Genomic DNA, 23,110 nt, shown 5'->3' on the forward strand with positions numbered 1-23,110 from the left:
TGTGACCCGGATGAGTTAGCTTTTACCAGCTGAGTGATTTATTATCTGTTTTTTATCTCCTGCAAAGTTTCAGCTTCTTTGATCAGGCCAGGTGACCGCCTGTCTTCCCCCAGAGCTCTGAAAAATGTCTCACCTTGGAACCAACCAGCAACAGCATGACACAACTGGAGAAATACAAGACTGCAAGAGGGATGCTTAAGTAGAGTCTGTCTCCTTAATATGAGGTAAGAATCTCTGCCAGGAAAGGACATGCTTTCAGAGGTTTTATTTAGCTTCTTCTATTTCAGAAAAGAGACAAGGAAATAAATCACGATCACAAAATACTTCAATCCTAAAATTTCTTATGAAACTGTTATCCCATGATCCTTTTATATATGCGATGTTGGGATAAAGCAGAAAAACGTTTAAATCTTTTTCTGATTATAAGACATACTGACATTTATTGCAGAAAATGTGAAAAATTCAGAAAATAGGAAGAATCTTAAAATAATCATTGTGTCACCATCCAAAGATAACCAGTTAATATCTGTCTAGGTAGATTCCACCTACACACACTGCAGTTGTGCTTAAGATCTTTTTGAGTTTTTGCCCCAATATACTGAATTTCCTTCATACTCAGATCAAAAGAGGTAACTCATCAAAACGGGCTCTCTGTGTCTCCGTCCCTGGGCAGGAAGCCAGCTGTTCTGGCAGGTGTGGGGATGAGGGCGAGCTGCGCTGCAGCAGGTGTTCCACACATCCTCCCCTGTGCCGTCATCGCTTCCAGCGGTGCTGTGAGCAACAGAAACCATTCTAAAACCCACTCTGTGGAGGGTAGAGATTAAGCAAGAATGATTTGCACCTGTGGGACATTTTTTTGTTTTGGGCTTCTTTTAAGAGTCTTTTTAAATTGCCATTGAGAAAGATTTGCTTGGGAGCACCATTGGTTGAGCTTAAGCACTTGGCGAAAGCTAGAAGGGGACTAGGGAAGATGATCTGTACTCATTTGTTTAATGCCAGGCTGGTCTGAGCTTCCCCAGCATCCAGTCTGTGTCTGTTTTTCTCCCCTATGAAAAAAATGCAGAGGGAAAGCACACATAGGCTGATATGGCTGTAAATCTCCCAGCCACAATTTTATATTCTACATATTTATATATTCTATATATCTATATATTTATATTTTGTAACTTAAAGCCACCTTAAAATATAGTTTCTAATGAAACTTGGGTATTTTTCATTGCCATGAAGGATGTCAAACACTGTTCCAATACGCCCTGTTGCAAGTGATTACTCACAGAGCACAATCAATACAGGAAATGCAAGTTACACAGTTAGCCGAGAACACAGCACCGAATGTCCTAATCGTGTTATATCCTTATGTTTAAAGTCAGTAGGCTTAAGTGTTTTGCATCAGCAGACACTGCTGCATTGCTAGCTGTTTTTTCAAAGTGACATTGATATTGCTGAACATCAACCAAAAACAAACGTATATGCCAGTAAGAATAGCAAGTATGAAAGGGGAACTCTGCTGAAGACAGTGTTCACTGTACCAAAATGAGCAATGACACATTTTCCATCCAAAAATAAACACTGCATAGAGTCTCAAAATGGAAAACATCTTTGATCATTATATACTCTATCCATTACACTATTTTAAATATCCTACAATAGATGTCAAGAATGTTGATCTCACCACCACCTTTTATATAACTTAGGCTAATGTTGAGAAATCTTTACTGACAAAGAACTTTTCTTTGAATGTAAAATTAATTCATCATCATGGGTGTGTTTGATTTATTTTGTGGCTTGGCTTAAGTAGAAGGATCCAGTACAGTCATCTTTCGGTTGTGGAGGAAAATTAGAAGCCCAGAGAGTAACACTGGACTGTCCACTCAGTAAACTGAGAAGCCATTTAAGGCCTTTTTAAAGAAAACCAACACAGGAATAACACCTGGACTATTACATCTGCTACTGTAACCAGGCACATTGAACAAAGGGCCAGGTCTCCCTGGCCAGACACAATTTTCCAAAAATAAATCCCTTAAGCAACGGGCACTTCGACCTCAGTCCTTCACGTATCTCTTGGTGTCTTGGAGAATGTATACCCTGCGTTCCACCAGAGACCATACTGGCCTAATAAGAAAGATGAACTGAGATCTAAGGGATTCACTTTTTGTCAACTAACTGCATCCAAGACTTGATTCAGATTTGAATATATAATTATCACAATCGCTAAGGTTTTCCAACCTGGCTCCTGCTAACCCACATCTTCCTTATCCTGTGCATCTGCACTTGCTCCTTACTAATTTAAGTACATGTTTAGAAAAAGTACCACAAGGACATTAAAAAAATGGTTAAAAAGGAAATTCAAACAATGGAAAAAAGTATGTGATACAAAGGAAGTATCACCTGCTGTCCAAGACCCCAGTCCCTCAGGCCCTCTCAATAGCATCCAACTACCACTTGCTTCTCCTTCCAGAAAGTCTTGGATATATATGCACACAGGTGTGTTTATAAATGGGAGCCTACAAACTTTCAGTGATTTTTCTCTGTGCACTATATAGTACATTTACTATAAAGGTCCACATGAAGGATATTAATATATATGTCTCTATTAGCATATTCTCACATGCACCCTGGGGGACTATTGAAGTTTTTCAAGGTCACGTTTACCTAAAAAGCATACAGATGTCACCTGTGTCTTCATCCAGATGTTGAAGAACAGACCAAGGAGAGAGCGAGCCTGCAGCACTCCACTGTCGACTCCCCCTACCCCAGCCAGTATTACTTTGTGCTTGAGGGGCTATGAACCCACTTAACAGGATTGTTATCCTGCCACGTTTTTTCGCCCCAGCATCCTGAGAGGTAAGTCAGAAGCACCAGGAAGTCTGAGTATCTGCAGAGCCATTTCCTCAGTTATCTTGAGCTGTAATTTTTATTTATTTCCCCCCTATTCCTTTAGGCTCAAAGAGAAAAAAAGACCTTTGTAACCTATGGTTTCTTATATACAAAGTGCTATGGACATAAGTCTTTACTTAACGAGAATGCTGGGAATAGTAACAAAACACAGATAGTGATAAAGGCTAAAAACTACAAGGCAGAGTATCATGGACCACAGATTCTGATTTCTCTCTGGTGGACTTTCAAACTGCTTAGAGTTCAGAGACACACCATGGCACTGCATACCTGTGTCACAAGAGGCCATTCCTGGGAGTCAGAACAGCACAGTGACCCAGTGATCTCTGCAGGGGTTCCATCCATCGGTCCAGCCACACTTCGACTTCTCCTACACATCCAGAGACCTAGGTTTCCTGCATGAGAATTCACTGACACAAAGCATCAGGGACACATTCAATGGCCCCTGGGACTCTTCCCTGCTACATAAACTTCCCAGGGAGTACACACCATACGTTTCCCTTTCTCTAAGCTTCTACTCTTGGCTCCTCCTGCAGGCATGTTTCATTTCCTGTTACTATTTCATCTTGTTGGCATATGTGCCTATGCTTTTCAGTAAGTGAATCAAACTGCATTAACCAACACCTAACTCATGCTTTATGCTAAACTGTATATAACATGGTCATAGAGTGGTAACAGTATTTAGTCTAGGGACAACTTCACATGACACACCCTTTCTGTTTGATGAAAGGTGTACTCAGACCATTTGGGGGATAAATACAAAACTGAGCTACATATGGTTTCAAAACTGAAAACAGAATGTATCACAGACATGTATTCAATCATTGGTGAAATGGTAGGATTTTGTTTATAAAATGCAGAAATAAGAAAAAGAAGTTAGTTGTAATTTAGCTGTGGATATATCTGCAGTTGTAGGTACATTCCCATTTTTGTGAAATGTCTGTATTTCAAGCTTTTGTGAGGATGCCATTTCTGAACACCGTACCGCTCCCTGACTTGACATGACACACCCTTCTTCATCCCCATGGCAGAGCGGGTCTTCTACACGCATTTGCTGAGGTGTCACCTGCAGGCACTAAATACTACCACTGCTGTCACACATGTGTGTAAAGCTTATTTGATGCATCATATTTCAGGTAAGGAAAAATAAGCATAACTAAATATTACAGTTTCAGCTGTGATGTGTGGTTATTCTCATAACTAGGGTTATTTGACTTATAAAATGGATAGTTAATGTAATCCAACAGATGTTTTGTGTGTGTATTCCCTTTTGCTAACTAGATAATTAACATTTCTTCCTTTGATCAACTTTTCATACCCTCCAAAAGGTAAGATCTGTACAACTTCAAATATTTGGAAATTGTTTTATAAAATTTCAAGATTTACATCCATTTGCACCTATATAAACAATGCTATCGCAACCACACTTTCCATTTAGTGTCCTCCATGCCCCACTTAGTCCTTATCACAGCCTTCAAGGTCAGTGTTACTACACAAGGCATGAAAATGACACCCAGGGAAGCTATGTCTGAGTATTTGTAAGCTCTTTCCACGTGGCAAGGAGTGAAGTCATGGTGACTGGCTTTCACTGTTGTCCCAAGCAGCATCAGAACTGGGGATGAATGCTCTATTTTTGGGTCTGTTATCATAGTCTCAGTGAAGGAATATGGTTGGCCAAATGGGGCATGTATTCACTCCAGGACCAAGAGTCATTTTGGCCACATGCATTCGGTATTACTGTTGGCCAGAGTAGGTCATATATTCACCTTGTGGTCAAAGGACAGAAAGCCGAGTGGAAGCCACACCAACATTCTATGGAGTGGTGGGTAGGGGTCTGAGAAGCTCCCTAGTAAGATGCATGAGCTTACCATTGGAAGAGTGAGAGTGCTGCACTACACACACACACACACACTCCTTTGAGAAGTACATCTAAGACCCCTGGACTTGAATCTTTGAATCTGGTTCTGTGTCTGCTTGACCAATGGAACATGGTAAGAGTGATGCTGTCCAGTTTCCAACCCACAAAAGTAAGATACTGGCATCCATCCTGTCTCTTGGAATGCTCACTCTTGGAAATCAGCCCCAATGTTACCGGGAAGTTTGTAGGAAGCTCATGAAGAGAGGAAGCAAAGTCTGAGGCCCTCAACCCCAGATGCGCTCCCAGCCAACAGCCAGGACTACAACGCCAGTCATGTAAGCGAGCCATCCTGTAAGTACCCTCTCCAACCCCCAGTCAGGCTGCCTAGCTGATGCTGTGCGGAACAGAGACAAGCCTTCCCTGCTGAGCCCTGCTGAAAATGCACGTGTGTGTGATCCAATTATTTTTGTTCTTTTAAGCCACTATGTAGTGGGGGCATGTATTACGTAAAAATAATTAACCAAAACAACCAGTCACCAAATTTTCAGCCTTTCTTTTGCATTGAACACACGAACATGGCTCTGCACCTTCTTCACAGCCCTCTGAGTACCAGCACCGTCCCAAGATTGTTAGCTGTGCCATAAATATTCATGAAATAATTGACTTACACATTCAGAAGGAATTATCATTTCTTTGTAATTGGAGAAATGGCACCAAGGATGTCAGTGAATTGCAGAAGTGGGTCTTTAGCTGAGCTGGAAATAAAAGATTTTCATATCCAAGTCGAATGCAGACTCTATTAGGACTCTCAGAATAGTCTCTTTGCGTTAGGTAAAACCCAAGCCTTCCTCTTCCCACAGAACAAGACGACAGGCCATAGCGCATGCTTTCTGAGCTTTAAAAACAAGCATGCTAAAATATCTGGAAAGATCAGCTATAAACTATTAACAGTACTTAATTTTGGAAGGCAAGCCTTGGGGCTGGAGGAAACAATTGATTTCTATGTTCTGTACCACTTTTGTTTCTTACAGTAAATATACAATAATTTTACACTTTAAATAACATTAAACTAGATCCAGTAAGGAAACTCACTAAAATGTTAACAAAGAGTGTCTTGATTATAGGATTATGAGAGTTTTACATTGACTTTAATACCCAAATCACATATTGACAGTGAAAATGTATTCCCTATAGTTCTCAAAGAATTTGAAATTCTCATTCATGAAGATACAAATTTTATATAACAGGAATAAAAATCAACATACGTTATCTGTATGTGTCATTCAAAAACTCCTGTAACATACGAAGCTCATATTTACACACAAAGATGAGACTTACACATGTGGTCACCCACTACCACACACAGGAACCGCTACAGGAAGGCGATGCTCTAGGACACGGCACCAGTGAGAAAAACGCAGATCATTCCCTGATTAACCCTTTTTATTCTGGAAGCTTTTGTCTTGTGACAGCAACTCTTTCAGAAAAGAAGTCTGAAACATGCTTTCTCAGTCTCACTGCCAAGTGGAAAGATGGTAAAGAGCCACTGGTGTCTGCTTCCGAGGCTTTCATGCTTATGCAAAAGCTAGAAAATCAGTAACTACAGTATCTTAGATTCTTCTCAGTTTTACCTGAAAATTTTCTCTGGGCACAAAATTTCAGGATACTCGCAGTCTGCTTCCTGATTTTCTATCAGTAGTCATTGTTGGTCCAAATTACAAGTTATCAAAGACCAAGCATTTTATTCATTCATTTAGGTATTCAACCTACAGCTAAACAGTAGTTAGCAGTTGACAGGCTTTCTACTGAAGAAATACGAAGTGAGAAGACATAAGTAAGTAGTTCCTAAAAAAAAAAAAAAGTTCCTGCTCTTAACTAAATGTTCGAAAGGATGGTCTCCTGTCTCCCATGGGCTATGTTAGCTGCCTACCCAGCTATAATTTCTGCTCTCTATATGTCAAGCCCATAGAAACAGAGAGGAGAAAGGTGATCACCAGGGCTGAGGAATGGGGGAAATTAAAAGATGTTGGTTAAAGGATACAAACTTTCAGTTGTAAGACAAATTCTAGAGATGTACAGCATGCTGACTATTGTTAATAATAATGTTTGGTATACTTGAAATCTGCTATGAGAGGAAATCTTAAGTGTTCCACCACACACACAAAATAGTAACTATGTAAAGTAATGGATACATTAATTAGCTTGACTGTGGTGACCATCTCACAATGTATACATATATCAAATCACCTCATTGTATACCCTAAGTCTATACAATTTGTATTTGTCAATCATATCTCAATAAAGTTTCCATGGGCAGTAGGCTTAAAAGACACCTCACAGAAGAAGAGATAACAGATGGCAAAGAAACATTAAGAAAAGATTCTCCATGTCATATGTTATTGGGGAAATGGAAGTTAAAACAATGAAATACCATTACAGAACTACTACAATGGCCAAAACCAAGAAGATTAACAACACCAAATACTAGTGAGCATGTGGAGCAACATAAATTCTCACTCACTGCTGGGGGAGTACAAAATGGTACAGCCACTTTGGAAGACAGTTTGATGTTTTCTTAACAAAACTAGACATACTTTTACCATATGATCCAGCATTCACACTCCTTGGTATTTACCCAAAGAAGATGAAAACATTTGTCCACGCAAAAATTTGTACACAGATGTTTATGGTAGCTTTATTCAAACCACCGACTTGGAAGGAACAAGATGTCCTCCAATAGGAATGAGTAAATAAGCTTTAGTACGTCCAGACAACAGATTGTCATTCAGCACTAAAAAGAAATGAGCTATCAAGCCATGAAAAGACATGAAGGAAACTTACATGCATATTACTAACTGAAATAAGCCAATCTGTAGAGGCTGCATACTGGGTAATTCTAACTATCTGACCTTGTCAGGGACTGGGGGAGGAGGGCTGAGAAGGGGGAGCACAGAGGATCTTCATGCCAGTGAAATATTCTGTATGACACTACAGTGGTGGATACATGTCATCATGCATTTGTCCAAACCCAGAGAACATACACCACCAAGAGTGAACTCTAAGGTAAATGACGACTTCGGGTGATAATGAGGTATCAATGTAGGTTCACCAATTCTAACAAACGTACCACTCTGGTGAGGGAATGTCCACGCCAGGGGAAGGGTTGGTGGTCGTACACTTGTAGGAACAGGAGTTACATGGGAACTCTGTACTTTCTGCTCAATTTTGGGGTGAACCCCAAAGTGCTCTAAAAAATAAAGCTTATTAACTAAAAAAAAGTAGACAGAAAATGATGTCAATAGCCATCATCTCTGGGCAATGAAAACGTGGTTGGGTTTTTTTTTCATACTTCTCTAGTTTCAAACTAACCATTACTAGAACATATTAAATGTGGTAATTTTCTATTCAGAAAAAAAAAAAAGGTTTAGTTACTGATATCCTAAGATTTTACTCCTTAATCTCATTATTGCTACTCTAAACTAATCTTCTGTAAACTCATGACGGAACCACCCCAAGAGGACCCAAACCAGGCTCCCCACCAGCACACCCATGCCCGGGCTCACCCTACACCTGTATCACGTATTGTTCTTCTTTAGTACCGTTTCACCACACTATTATCTTCTCCAAAAGCTCTGGCATGTCCACTGCCCTCTTCTTAAATCCCTCCCGTCCACCCGGGGCTGGCACACCCTCCCTCCCCACAGACACACTTCTCCCTTCATCTTCAAATGCTCCAGTCCACAGGAATTGTTTATATTGTCATTTTCTATAAAAAACGAGGGCCAAGGCTTTAGAAAATTGACTGTAAACTTGTGAGTGCCATATTTTGGTTTAACGGTCTATGCATATGTAGTGATATCTCCTCAACAGGATTTTAAACCCTGTCATCTCAGGGACTGTGTGCTACACCTGCTTTCTATTTTCAACTCCACTTTGACGGGTGAAATGACGTGACACACGAACTTGCTTTAAAATACACAGGGGGACAGATTAAAAAAGAGATGAATACAATGTTGATCTCTGCTAAACATGGATGTTGATTACATGGGGATTTTATAAAACACAATTTCCCTAGTTTGTTGTGATTCTCAAATTTTCCACTACACAAAATTCTGGAAAAGGAACTATGAAGAGTTTAAGAATATTAGATGCCACTTCTGAACCTTTAAATTATCAGAAAGGTTTGCATTCAGCATCACTCTGTAAGTCATGTTCTTGAAGTCTTCCAAACTTTACGCAATTAAATACATTCCTTTTGCACATACATGCTTTTATTTTAATATAAACCATTTAGCTTATACAAAAATTCCTATTGACTTTAAGTCATAAGATGTGTTTCTATTTATATAAGTAAATTATGCAAAGATTAAATAATCTAAAATTAATTTGGAAAACAAAGTACCTGGCTGTGACATTGTTTCACTGTCCAAAGAAAATGTGAGCCCCCACTTCCCTTCACTTTGCATCGTTTACATATACTCACCCCAATCTGGGTCACACAATGGTAAGATTATTGCAGTTAGCATGATTAATTCACTTATTTGTATATTTAGCTTGTAAATCATTTTAATTAAACAGAAATGTCAAGGGAGTCAAGCCCTGGCATTTAGAGCTTTAAAAAAAATGAAATAAGGTAGAAAGATCATTTTAATCCTGGCAAAAACATGCTAGTTTTGGAAAGCATTCTTTCATATTAAAATCACACATGATTAAAAACCCCTGACCCCCTCCCCCACCAAGGCCTCTTTAGCTGTGATAAACGCAAGCTTATCCAAGGGCCACAGTCTCTATTTAGCAACTAGGAAAATTCAGACTCACAAAGTCTCATCAGAGGCCCCCCCAGGAGAGGTCCCTTCATCCATCAGCCCACAGCAGAAGCAGGAGCACAAGCGAGCCCGCAGTTACCCCCGGGGAAGGTGCCCACACATGCCCTCAACAGGTGGGACACTTAGCACCCAAAGCGACCCTCACCTCTGCTCCTTCCACGTTCTCAACAAGTCCGTACTGTGGTCTCCAGCCCAGACTTGTGCTCAGGGCTTACCTCCCCAAAGCTCATTTCCTCCCTAATTAAAATGACATAACACCACCACGTACCCAATCGGGTTGTGCTTATTAAGGGAGATAAAGCATGCAGAATGGTCATAGTGGCATTAAAAAAGTCTCAAAACTTGAATATAGTAATAATAGAACTTCAAAAATTAATTATGAAATTATTTTTTCTCCCGTTTATTTTCATCACTCAAGGTTTTGGGGCTACTTCTAGAAAGATGACATGATCCTGTGGGTGGAATTCTTGCCTCCCATGTCCCTGAACCACTTCCTCTTGTCTGGATTCCCCCATCAACTCGCCCGAATGGGGATCTGGAAAGAGGCAATTCCAGAAGCCAGCTGTGGTGACCAATTTAAGGGAAAAAAAGCATAAAGTAACAAATACAGAATTATGTACAAATGTGTGTGCTTATTTGGAATGAAAAAAGAAACTACAAAATTCATCTATAAAAATATGAAAAATACCACCATTATCAGAAAATCCAAATTCATGACATTTTTATTAATTAGATATTCAACACATATCCAGAAAATATCTTTCTACATTTTTTATAACCTGCGTAATCTCTGATTGCTTTCTTACATGGCAACAATTTTTGTAATTTCATTTTCTCTAAAAAGAATAGAATGTTAATTTAGTTCTTCCTCTAGCACGGTTGCTTGATTTTTTTTTTTTCAGTTTCGATAGTTGGTGTTCATAAAACATGCAACTTCACATGCAGATGCACCTTCTGTTTGCAGTAGTACTACCGAAGACTGCCTTACAAACACAGAAATTCGGATAAATTCTATTTCACACTGCTACCATAAAAAAAGTACAGTGTATTTATAATTTTATATGCTGCATATATTCCTGTGAAAATGAGCGATTAGAGAAACACGCCTGAGGTTCCGCAGCTGGCTGACTGCTGAGTGGGGATTCCATTCCTAACAGCTGGCATTTGGGACTGCTCACATTTCTACCTCCCTCCTTGCTCCCATCACACTACACCTTCCAACCTAGAACCCAGGCCTCTGCCACCTCCACCAGCTGTGGAGAGAAGGGAGAGGAAGGGAGGGAGGTAAACCGGTGTGCACTGAACACGTGCTGTGTGTGGCACTTTTCTTATCTCCTTCACTCCTCAAAGAAACTCTGAAATGTCAGTGTCATTTTCCCCACTTTACAATCCAGGAAACTGATACTGAGAAGTTCAAGGTTACAACACTAAAAGGAGGCAACTGTGTGGCTCCAAAGTTCAAATTCTTTCCACTGTAAAAATCTGATTCCTTAAAAAAAAAAAATCCTAAGAGAAAAAGGTAAAGTGTTGGGGGTAAAAGTGTAAACTTGGACTTCTACCTTACTTTATTTTTTAAACAAATACTCCTGGTGGTTCCCTGTCCTCTCCTGGGCTGTAAATGGCTCAAGGAAAGTACTTCGCATTTGCTGCACTAAACACATCTCGAAGATGGTTAACCTCATGCAGACCTGCTGCAGGGGCTCTTGGGACCTTGACAAACCCACGCTAGTGAGGAAGGGAAAGAAAGCACTGGAAATACACAGTTGTGTATTTCAGTATTTACAGAATACATGCATTTTTCCTTCACTCCAGCAACAGTGAGTGCCACACCCAAAACACTTGCAACGCCCTCAAAATCACCTGGCCACTTACTAGCTCACGATTCACACGTGTCCACAGTACAGGTATCCCCTACTCTCCGAAAGTTTGTACTTCACTTTTATAAAAGACCTATGTTAGTTCCTGTTCCCATTAATAAAAAGAAATCGGAAGAGGATTTTCAATTTTTAGAAAAAAAGCGAAATGTGAAAATAGCGTTCAGCTTTGGTTTTGCAAGTGAATTGAGCCCTTACAGAAGCAGCCGCAGCCGGAATGGTGCGCGTGGTGCCACCTAGCTGCGTCTGTGGGAACTGCACTCACATCTCAGCATCAAGCCTCCACGGCCTTGAACTGCGTCTGTATCTGTGATTTATCTCCATTTATTTTGTGCATCTGTTAACAAGCTTTGTCCTAAGGTAGCTGCTTCTTCGCTTTACACCATTTTGGCTTATAAGAGATCTAGGAACGCTCTACTTTTGGATGCAGGGGAAACTACACTAATAAAATCAACTATCTCCCTGGGATTACTTTCTTGTTTTTGTGGAGGATTTTGGGTTTGGGTGCAATTCATTAGAGTGGGGGAAAGGATAGCCTTCTTGTCTTATTTTTTTTTCTACTGTGATCAAGTACATATAACATAAGATGTACGATTTTAATTATTTTGAAGTACACACTTCACAGCACTAAGTACCCTCACACTGCTACACAATCGCCATCAGCATCCATCTGTGGAACTTTTCCGTCTTTGTGAACTGAAACTGTAACCATCAAACAAGAGCTCCCCACCACCCTCCGGCCCCCTGGCAGCCGCCACGCTACTTTCTGTTTCTCTAAGCTTGACTCCTAGAAGCAGAATCATACATTTGTCCCATTGTGCCTGGCCTAGTTCCTGCACCGTAATGTTCTCCAGGTTCACCTATGCTAAGTGTGGGTCAAAACTTCATCTCCCTTCAAGGCTGAATACTATTCCACTATGGAAGCATGTCTTGTTTATCCAGTCATCTGTCAGTAGCCATGTGAGTGGCTTTCACCTTTTGGCTGATGTGAATAATGCTGCTATGAATATGGGTGTACAAATACTTGTTCTATAATTTTTAAGGTGAGGAAGTTAGCACTGTAATTACTGTCAGTTTGAAAATCGACACAGGTGACCCAGGGGCTACATCCCAGCAGTCGGGCCTGAGGGAAGAGCAGGGAGGAGCACCTCGGGGATGCTGCCACAGTCACTGCTGGTCAGATGTGGGGCCTCATGTGAGAGACTGGCCAGCATCCCTCAGGGCTACCCCACCCATCGTCACGGCATGTCCAGGCTGAGGGAGAAGTGCAGCGTCTCCTACAACATCATGTCTCACGTCATGTGCATTCACCCCAGGATCCACGTGAGTTACCTTCAAATGCAGGGAGGTTCAGGTTTAGCTTCCTTGGAGTCTTCAATTCACTGATGAAGGGAGGAAGGGAGGAAGGGGTGGGGAGGGAGGGAGGGAGACTCATTCCATGAGCATAAGTGGGGAGTCATTCCAGGGCAAGCACATCAATTAAGATATAGATTTGGGAGCTGGCAGGATACTTTAAAAATGGCTAGACCTGCATGTATGAGCGTTCTTTTTAATTAAGGTAAGTATACACATTATTTTTTCTGTTATTGATAAATTACTCTAAGGATTTGAGGACAATTAGCTTCTAGAACACCAATCAAAATCTACAAATGATATGATAACTATATGCAAATATGTTTATTATTTTTAGAGATAGGCTTTATGCATGAGTGAACTGCTGACTCCACATTTATTTTGTATTTTAAGCTTCATTAATTAATATGCTTATTATTTCTCAGGCTTCTACTTACAAACAGCTTTGTATTACTGATCATCCACTTAGGAAACTGTAAGAAATATTTATGTCTTTTTCATTTTTATTGAACATTCTAAAACTATTTGGCTCTCATCACCATGGGACACTGAACAAAGCATATTTTTTGCATTGCATCCAAATGGGACACATAAGCCATAAAGATGAGAAAATATTTTCCAATGAAGCTTATCTTACTCTACCTACTTTTTTCCCTTAATAACAGTTTTGCTATTTCAAAGGAAAAATATTTCATTTGTTCATTTGTTCTTTTTCATTTTTTAAATGTTTTTTTCCACATGCCTAGCTAATACTGAGATTGCCATATAGTTAAACAAGCATCTCAAATAAAGATCACAGCAGATGTTGGCTTTGCTGATCGCTCTCCAGCATGAGGTCTGCTGAGGTCAGTTATAAACTGCAAGCACAAAAAAGGGAGAGTACTTTTGCTACAGAATGAAGTCAAAAACTCATATTATAAAAGGGGAGAGAGAGAGGAAATAGAGAAAGGGGGTCTACGTTAGACCTGTTCCCATCTTCCTCACCAGAGCTCACTTCTGACTAGTCGGCAGTGCGTGGGAACTTGCCTCTTAATCCCTGAGAAAGTAAGTCAGGCTTAACTGAGCAGATCGTCTTCACAGGGTGCTAATTTTGTTGAGCTTCAGGATAATAAATGCAGACTCCCGTGGAGAACCCTCACTTGCTCCGAGGAGGTAGTCAGCAGGGACTGGACAGTGGCAGCACCTGCATGCTGACGTCCTGACCCGCATTCCTGAAAGCCAGCTTGTCTGCCCTGGTGTCAGGACACGGAGCCAGCCAGGGCCTGGGCAACTTGAGGTCATACTGACCACCTCATCCGCCAGTCCTGTGAGCACCACCAGGAAGAGAGGTGAAAACAGGCAAGCCACAGACCTTGCAGGGCTAAATCAGGATGTTGCAGCACCTCTTTTTCCTTCCAGGGTCTCTGAAGAAGCATGGACCGCCATCACAGACACTGCCTTCCGTACAAATCAAACGTCTATGGCAACCCTGCACTGAGCAGGTCCAGCAGCACCATTTTTCCAACAGCATTTGCTCATCTTCTGTCTTTGTCTCACATTCTGGTAACTCTCCCAATATTTCAAACTTTTGCATTATTATTTTTGTTATTATTATATTTGTTACAGTGACCTGTGATCGGTTATCTTTCATGTTACTATGGAAACTGTTTTGGGAAGCCATGAACTGCATCCATGGAAGATGTAAACTGAACTGATAAATGCTGTGCGTGTTCTGACTGCTCCACAAATTGGACGTTCCCCTGTCCCTCTCCCAAGACAAAACAATGCAAAATTAGGCCAATTAATAACCCGACAATGGCCTCTAAGTGTTCAAATGAAGAATCGCACGTCTCTCACTTTCAATCAACAGCTAGAAGTGATTAAGTTTAGCAAGGAAGGCATGTGAATACAGGCCTCTTGTATCAAACAGTTAGCCAAGTTGTGAATACAAAGGAAATATTCTTGAAAAAAATTAAAAGTGCTACTCCAAAGAACACACGAGTGATAAGAAACGGAAACAGCCTTGTTGCTGACATGGAGAAAGTTGTAATAGTCCAGACAGACGAAAACAGCCACAACATTCCCTTAAACCAAAGCCTAACCCACAGCAAGGTCCTAACTCTCTTCAGTTCTATCAAGGTTGAGAGAGGTGAGGAAGCTGCAGAAGAAAAGTCTGAGGCTAGCAGAGGTGGGTTCATGAGGTTCAAGGAAAGAAGCCATCTCCATAACATAAAAGTGCAGGTGAAGCATCAAGTGCTGATGGAGAAGCTGTAGTTACCCAGAAGATCGCGCTAAGACCATTAATGAAGGTGGCTGCACTAAACAACACATTTTCAATGCAGACTAAACAGCCTTCTATTGGAAAATGATGACACTTAGGACTTCCATAGCTAGAGGAGAGAAGTCAATGCCTGGCTTCGAAGCTTCAAAGGACAGGCTGAATTCCTTGTTAGAGGCTAATGCAGCTGGTGACCTGAAGCTGAAGCCAGGGCTCATTTGCCATTCTGAAAATCCCAGGGCCCTTAGAAATTATGCTAAATCTACACTGCCTAGGCTTTATAAATGGAACAACAAAGCCTGGATGACAGCACATTTGTTTACAACACGGCTTACTGAATATTTTAAGCTCACTGTTGGACCTACTACTCAGAAAAGATTCCTTTCAAAATGTTATTGCTTACTGACAATGCACTTGGACACTCAAGAGCTCTGAGGGAGATGGACAATGAGATTAATGTTGCTCATGCCTGTGAGCACAACATCCACTCCACAGCCCATGGATCGAGAAGTAACTTCAACTCTGAAGTCTTGTTATGTAAGAAATACATTCTGCAAGGCTACAACCACCATAGACAGTGATTCCTCTGATGGATCTGGGCAAAGTAATTGAAAACCTTCTGGAAAGGAAACACCATTCTAGACTCCATTAAGAACATTCAACATTCAACATTCACGGGAAGGGGTCAAAATAGCAACATTAACAGGAGTTTGGAAGAAGTTGATTCCAACCCTCATGGATGACTTTGACGAGTTCAAGATGTCAGTGGAGGAAGTAACTGCTGAAGTGGTAGAAACAGCAAGAGAACCAGAGTTAGAAGCGGAGCCTGAAGATAAGCCTGAATGGCTGTAATCTTATGATAAAAGTTCAATGGATGAGGTGTTGCTTCTTATGGATGAGCAAAGAAAGTGGTTTCTTGAGATGGAATCCACCCCCGGTGAAGATTCTATGAAGACTGTTGAAATGACAACAAAAAATTTAGAAGAGTCCATCAACTCAGCTGATAAAGCAGCAGCAGGGTTTGAGAGGACTGGCTCCAATTCTCAAAGAAGTTCTGCTGTGGGTAAAATGCTTTCAAACACGCTGCAGAGAAACCATTCATGAAAGGAAGTCAGTCAATGAGGCAAACTTTCTTACTGTCTTATTTTAGAAACGGTCACAGCCCTACAACCTTTGGCAACCTCCACCCAATCATTCAGCAGCTACCAACACTGAAGCAAGACCATCAGCTAAAAAATTACAACTTGTTGAAAGCTCAGATGATGGTTAGCATTTTTTAGCAATTAAGTATTTTAAATTAAATACAGATATTTTTTCAGCCATGATGCTATTGTACCTTTAACAGACTGCAGTACAGTGTAAACATAACTTTTAGATGCACCGGGGAACTAAAAAGTTCACGTGATTCACTTTACTGTGTTGCCTGCTTTACCGTGGCTGTCTGGAACCAAGCCCACAGGGTCTCCAAGGTCTGCCTGTATAAGGTTACTCTGCATTTCACCATATTTCAATGATTTGAAGACACAGGGTTTCACACAGTGGCTCTGAATCGAGATATATCTCACGACAGATCACTACTGGAGAGACAGCAGCCGTGTCCAGTTATTACCTGAGTATATGTGAAACTTATTTTACCTCTTCTCCTGTCCACGTATGCGCAAGAGCAATACATGATTTTAAAAATCTATGTTATGTCTAAATAAGTAGAAATGGGATCTTTCAATAAGTATAAGATTTAAAAGAAGGCACTGTGTCACTGTTTAACGGCTAGCATTTTTTCCTTTCTGAAATACCCAATAATGATACATCTTTAAAATTTGATGAAATTATAGTGTGTAATAGTAAAGTTTTATTTTCTCATTCTTAGATTTCAAAAAGTATAGAAATCCTAATCTCTTCTTCCCAAACCCAGAAGATCCTTTTGTACATTTCCAGGATGGATACATTCCTGTAACAGACACTTTGGAAACAACTTGACAGGTGATCTCCCCTTGCTTAGCAATAATAATACAGATAGTTAAATGCAATAAAGATAAAGAAGTAATAAAGAAGCCAAAGAATGTGATCTTAGAGATAGTCTCTCCTGAACGCAAGTCTTCATCAAGAATATACACAAAATGTTATGATAAATCACAGAGAAAAAATGTGACAATGAGTGTGTATATGTCCATGAATGACTGAAAAATTGTGCTGAACACTGGAATTTGACACAACACTGTAAAATGATTATGAATCAATAAAAAATGTAAAAAAAAAAATGTGGTAGAGAAGATAAAATACAAAAAAAAAAAAAAAAAAGACTAATCCCCTGAAACCATGGCTGAAGGACTCAGCATGAGCCTCTGAAACAGCACCTGGGACCCTGACCAGCCCACTGGCTAAGTGAGCACAGCTGCTGCCTTCTAAAGCCTTCAGAAACCATCATCATTCTTTAGCTCCTTGAGTTCCACAAAAATCTCATTATCTCTGGCTGAAATAAAAGGAATATTAATGAAAAAGGATATCATTTCTTCCTGAGTCACTCTTCAAATAAACTGTACTTTACTCGTCTCCAAATGACCAACTCTCTCACTCCTTGCTATTCGGAGTGTGACCGCGAAGGGGACTCTGCCTTTCACCAGGACCTGCACGTGGCATCGTCAGGTTGGACATGCACAGCTCTCCCTCTCATCTGTATGAGGACTGAAGAAGCAAGTCATGTGTTTTCCTGACAGAAATCACTGCACGTATTTATCCTGGGGCTGGCACTGCGCAGTCTCTTTCCTAGGGAACCAAGTTTATTTTTGATGAGACTCTTTCTGACAAAGCCACTGAGGTCTGTTAGCAGCTCTACACTGATCCTGAAAGTCCCCCTCCTTTGAGAATAACGTTCCGCTGAGAACCCCAACCTCAAAAAGTACATCCAGGCGAGAAAAGGACAGTTGTGGTTTCAGAGACGGGTGAAATGCTTTCGTTCCCTTTTAAATTACAAACTCAACCAGCTTATCTCTGTGTTCTGTGGGTGATTACATTTCCTGATCTGGAAGAAGAATGTGTCAAGTTGCAGCCTAATGGAAAGACATCACAGATTGGATAAATTCTATTGATCTCCACATTTTCTTCATGCATCTCATGCCACTGTGAACATCTTCAGTGAAACTTTTCATTTTAGTTATTCTATTTTCCAACTCCAGAATTTCCATTTGGTTCTTTTTTTTAAAACAATTTTAATAATTTATCTTTTTATTTAGGTCAATTATTAGATAAGTCAGCATCTCATACTTTCCTTTAATTATTAAAACATGCTTTCCATTGGTTCTTTGAATTAATCCATAATAGCTACTTTCAAGTCTCTGTCTTCAAAATCCAGTATCTGGGGTCCCTCAGAGACAGTTTCTATTGACTATTTTTTTCCCTGCACATAGTTTACATGTTCCTATTTATCCACATGTCTCATAAATGTTGTGCGAAGGCATCATGTTCAGCCAGGGACATGTGAAATACTAGGGAGCTGTCTGGTGTCTCCTAAGCAAACACAGCCTGAGGCTTGTGCACAACTGTTAAAGACTTCCGGGGCTATGTGGGGGCTCACTGTCATCCACCACAGCCCTTCCATTCCCAGAGTTCCCTGTTAAATTTCTGGACAGTCTGCCTCTCCACTGCTTTCTCCACCCAGGATTACAACATTAAACTAGCTGTTCTATTGATCTTTCTTGTTCATTTGCTACTGTTTCCAACAATTCCCAGGAACATTCATTTTTTTCTATGCCACACTCCGATTTAAGTCCATCCTCTCTTGACAGCAAAGCTTCTGGATTTTCCATGTTACCCTGCCCTGGTAGAATTACTATGCCAATGGAGAGAGTTGGGGGGGGACGGGCTGGGATGAGAGCATCCCCAGGCTAAAAGGCCGCAACCTTCCATTGTTCTTATCAAAGGCTCAACTATTTATGGTTAATAAATGCTTGTCAAATTGTTACATGCCTCTGATGAACTTCCAGACTCCTAAAATGGTTATTTTGGAAGATTCTGTCCACTTCTATTATCAGTTTCTAGAGGTAAGAATGGTCAAGCTCTTTACTATGCTGTTTTTCAGTCTGACCTTCTCTGTTCATTAATCTTCACACTTTTTTCTTCTGTTTTGGGGGGCTGAATAATTTCTATTGATTTATCTTAAAGTTCAATTATTATTTCTTCTAACATCTAAAATATGCTAGTGATCCCATCGAGTAAATTTTTAATTTCAGTACTATCATTTTCAAGTCTAGAAATAGCATTTAGTTCTCTTCTATAATTTCAGTTTTTCTACTGAGATTCCTCACTTGGTGCACCACTGACATTTTATGTTCCTGTAATTCTTTGACTCAATTTCCTTAAATGGCTCCACATATTTATAAACACTGATTTGAAGACTTTGATTGCGAAATCCAATATCCACTTCCTCCAAAGTCAGTCATCGTTGCTTGTTCCCCCAGAAATGACTCATATGTTTATTTCTTTGCATGTTTTATATTTTCTGGTTGAAAACTCACTATTTCAGATAATATGCTGTAGAAACTGTGGATTCCTTTTGAGATAATACACTGTAAGAGCTGTAGAATAATAATAATAATAATTATAATTATTATTAAATATATATAATTATTATTATTATTATTATTATTATTGCCTGACTTACACTGCAAAAAATCTCTTCCAAGTAGTGTGCTCTTTTGATTCTTATTTTTATTTTTTATCTAGTTTTTTGGGGGGTTGCTCTTGTCTCCATATGGTTTAGTGGTCAGCTAACAATACGGGCAAGATTTGTGTTCAAGTACCTCAAGCTACTAATACTTTCACCCTCCACCAATCGATTTGTGTCTGTGCTGGGGAAAGCATTCGAAGTCACAGCTAGCCCTCCAACGTCCCTTGGTGTTCTACGGTCTTGACTCTCTCAGGGCTCTCCTGCGTTTGTAGCCTCTGAGACACCAATGGTGTGGAGAGACTCATCTCAGCCATTTTACGGCTCTCTCATTTCCAGGGTCTCCCTTTGAGAGCACACACTTTATAAACAAATGCTACTCTATTGAGGCATTCTGCTTTTTAAATCCATAAATATGGATAATAACACTTGAAGCTGGTGGCTCTGGAATCCACCATAGACTTGTGGAAGATCTGTGTTTCGGCTGCAGAGCTGTACTAAAACGGAATTGTTAGTGTGTCTTGGGAAGGTCTTCTGTTTCAGGATAACCATCGTAAGAATAAGTGAAGCACTTCTCAAATCTATCCCGAATTCTTGATGAACTAAGTAGCTAATGGTGCTGTGCAGCAGTAACTAGCGTTTTCAGGACACCTCCTTCTCTATCTTTACGCCTGAATGACGAAAGCATGCTGGAAGAGGCAGGCAGACAGAAGCATAAGAGCAGTGCTTAGGAAATTAAATTACAGGGAATCTCTATGTAAGTGAGGGTGCAATCTTTATGTAAAGGTGAGCCAAGAACTATTTTTATTCTGAAAATATGGCATACACATATTGCTTCACATTTGAAGTAATGGGTTTCATGTAGGAGCTAAAATTCTAAGCATCCAGATTTCACAAACATAACTTTCCAGTTATATGCAAGTAAAGGAAACAAATCTTCACTAAAAATTTAAATCTCCTCAAGATATTGAGAAAAATAAGTAATCTTTTTTTCCCCACAAAACTTGGAGATACTTTGATAAGTTATTTTTCTTTAGCCCACAGTGTGCCGTAACAGCGGGGGGGGGGTGCACTCATTAATTTAAAAAGGGGATGCTGAAAGCCCTCTGAGACACAAGAATGCCTGCAGCTAAGGTTCTCTGCTTAAGACTCACATTCCCCAGTTATTATCTGGACCATCTGATTAAGAAAACAAAAACCGATCTTCTTCAACTGCCCACAGAACATCACTGCTGTCCAGACAGGCCCATCTTTCCTTCAAAGCAGTCATCAGTGCTCTCAGCTGTGGACTGACCAGAGGAAAAGATTATTCCCTCCTCAGGGCTGCTTTACCTGGATGCATGGAAGACCCGCCCAGTAGAGCCAGCTCCACTGCCTGCCGCAGCTCATTACGCACTCTCTCTGAGAGCAGCCACCTACAGGACGGAGTGGAAGGAAGAAGACAAACCCCAGAGAGAAATATTACATGTCTTTTCACTCCCCTGCACTCCCTTCCCTCACTAGGTTTTTAACTCAGAAAACAAAACAAAAACTAATGAATAACAGATCTTCCTGCCACATTTCTACTGTCTCACTGGTTTCTCCAGTTTGGATGCAAACGCAAGGTCACGCCTTTCCTTGGCTGGGGGCCTTCCAAAACAGCACTTTGAATTTAGTTTTCACTTTATTTATCTGCTCAAACCCCTGATTAGGAGAGGACAATAAAAGGTGATGTTCCTTCCAATAATCACTACCCGACATCCCACTAGTCTCCCAGGCCAGCCACCTCAACTCCTGAGTGGACACTCAAAGATGTTTTTTCCTGCACTGATAGCTACGTTCCCAGTAACCTTCTAATTGAAAACTGCAGGGAGGCACTAGGACGATGCTCTCTGACACGTCTGGGCTGCCTCCACTGAGTTTTTATCAATCTCAACAAAAAGTAGAAGTTCTCACTCGGAGGTGGGTTTAACTAACCCTCATTTTAAAAACAGAAGGAAAGAAGCCCAGAGCCAAGAAAATCTGCTGAAAATCATAAATCAGCTCAGTCAATTTCTGGCTTGAAGTCTAAATTTCCCTTTAAACTCAGAGAAAGCTAAGGATGGCTCTCTTCTCTCACTGCTTCATACAAATCTACACTGGGCTTCTAAGGGAAGGAGGGTGACAAAGGGAGAAACAGGCCTTCAGAGAAAGGGAAAAAAACAAACTCTTAAGGATGAAAAAGGATTGTGTGAGCAGAAGAGACCTAGGAGACATCTACGGGGGGTGCCTAGCGCTGTCCAAAAGTCTTAGCTTCTTTCCAACGATGGTTTTCCTGAAGGAACTGGATTCAGACAGGCATGAACAGAAATCCCACCTTAGTCAACTACCAGATGTATTTTGTGGTTAATTTCTCCAGCTTATTTAAACCTCAGTTGCTAATTCTGTGAAATGAGGATGTGGGCAGTGCCACTTCTCTTTGTCCTCCCAGCACCCTTCATGAAATCTGAAAACAGCTGTCCGTCAGATTTGTGAAGAGAAGGCTGAGGCAAGAAGGGACAGACACTCTGCTTTTGCTTAATTAACTCAAATGTACATTGGTACACCTTTTTCCAGTCTTTTCCAGACACTTCCAACCTCACAGATTTGCTGCAAACTCTGTGCTAAAGATCCTTAACTAAACCAAGTGGAGAGTGGAGGCTGTGGCTTTGCAAAGTAGATTAGGAGGACTGAAGTGACATCAGCAAGATGGTAGGACAGGAAGCCCCAGACCTTCCTTCCCCCACAGAGACATGGATTTAACAGAAAGCTAGCAAAATACCTCTGTGAGACATCTGGAAACCAGTTAAAGGTTTCTGCACCCCAGGTAAACGTTTAGCCAACCATGTCAAAACCCAGAAGGGAATTCCTGCCACACCGGCTCCTCCCTCATCAGGACCCTCGTGAGGGTAAATACACAAATACAGAAGCCTGTGGTGCTGTGAGGCAGCAAATCCCTCCACATAGACGTGCAATATAAAAAGAGGTCATCTGTGTCATCAGTAACAGAACACAGGAAAACTAACTGAAATGGATTAAAGATCTAAATGTAATACCAAAAACTATTAAACTCCTAAAAGAAAACACAGGGGAGAAGCTTCAGGACATTGGATTTGGTAACAATTTCTTGGACATGATACCAAAAGTACAAGCAACAAAACAAAAAACAAACAGTACTACATCAAACTTAAACATTTCTTCATGTCAAAAAGAAACAATGAACAGAGTGAAAAGATAACATACAGAGTGGGAGAAAATAATTGCAAATCATGTATCCAATAAAGGGTTAATATTGGAACTATATGCAATATATTTTACAATTTTACAACTCATCAATGACAAAAAAACAGCCTGATTTTTAAAATGGGCAAAGAACTGGAATAGATATTT

The 23,110-nt window shown here is 40.5% G+C and overlaps 1 protein-coding gene across 4 annotated transcripts in view; it reads right to left on the reverse strand.

Moving 5' to 3' along the window:
• The window catches only part of LOC116281933 (uncharacterized), a 207,957-nt gene that overhangs the window by 114,861 nt on the left and 69,986 nt on the right, over positions 1-23,110 (reverse strand). For 2 of the 4 annotated variants that reach the window (XM_072967770.1, XM_072967771.1), the window contains one exon: positions 9,952-10,114. The exons of the other annotated variants lie outside the window; for them this stretch is intronic. In XM_072967770.1, the coding sequence (XP_072823871.1) occupies positions 9,964-10,114 (151 nt within the window). In that variant the 3' untranslated portion in view covers positions 9,952-9,963. Of the gene's footprint in view, positions 1-9,951; positions 10,115-23,110 lie in introns of those variants that run through there. 4 annotated transcript variants of the gene reach the window in all.

This window comes from Vicugna pacos, chromosome 9 (assembly GCF_048564905.1).
Source record: "Vicugna pacos chromosome 9, VicPac4, whole genome shotgun sequence".
Taxonomy (NCBI): domain Eukaryota; kingdom Metazoa; phylum Chordata; class Mammalia; order Artiodactyla; family Camelidae; genus Vicugna; species Vicugna pacos.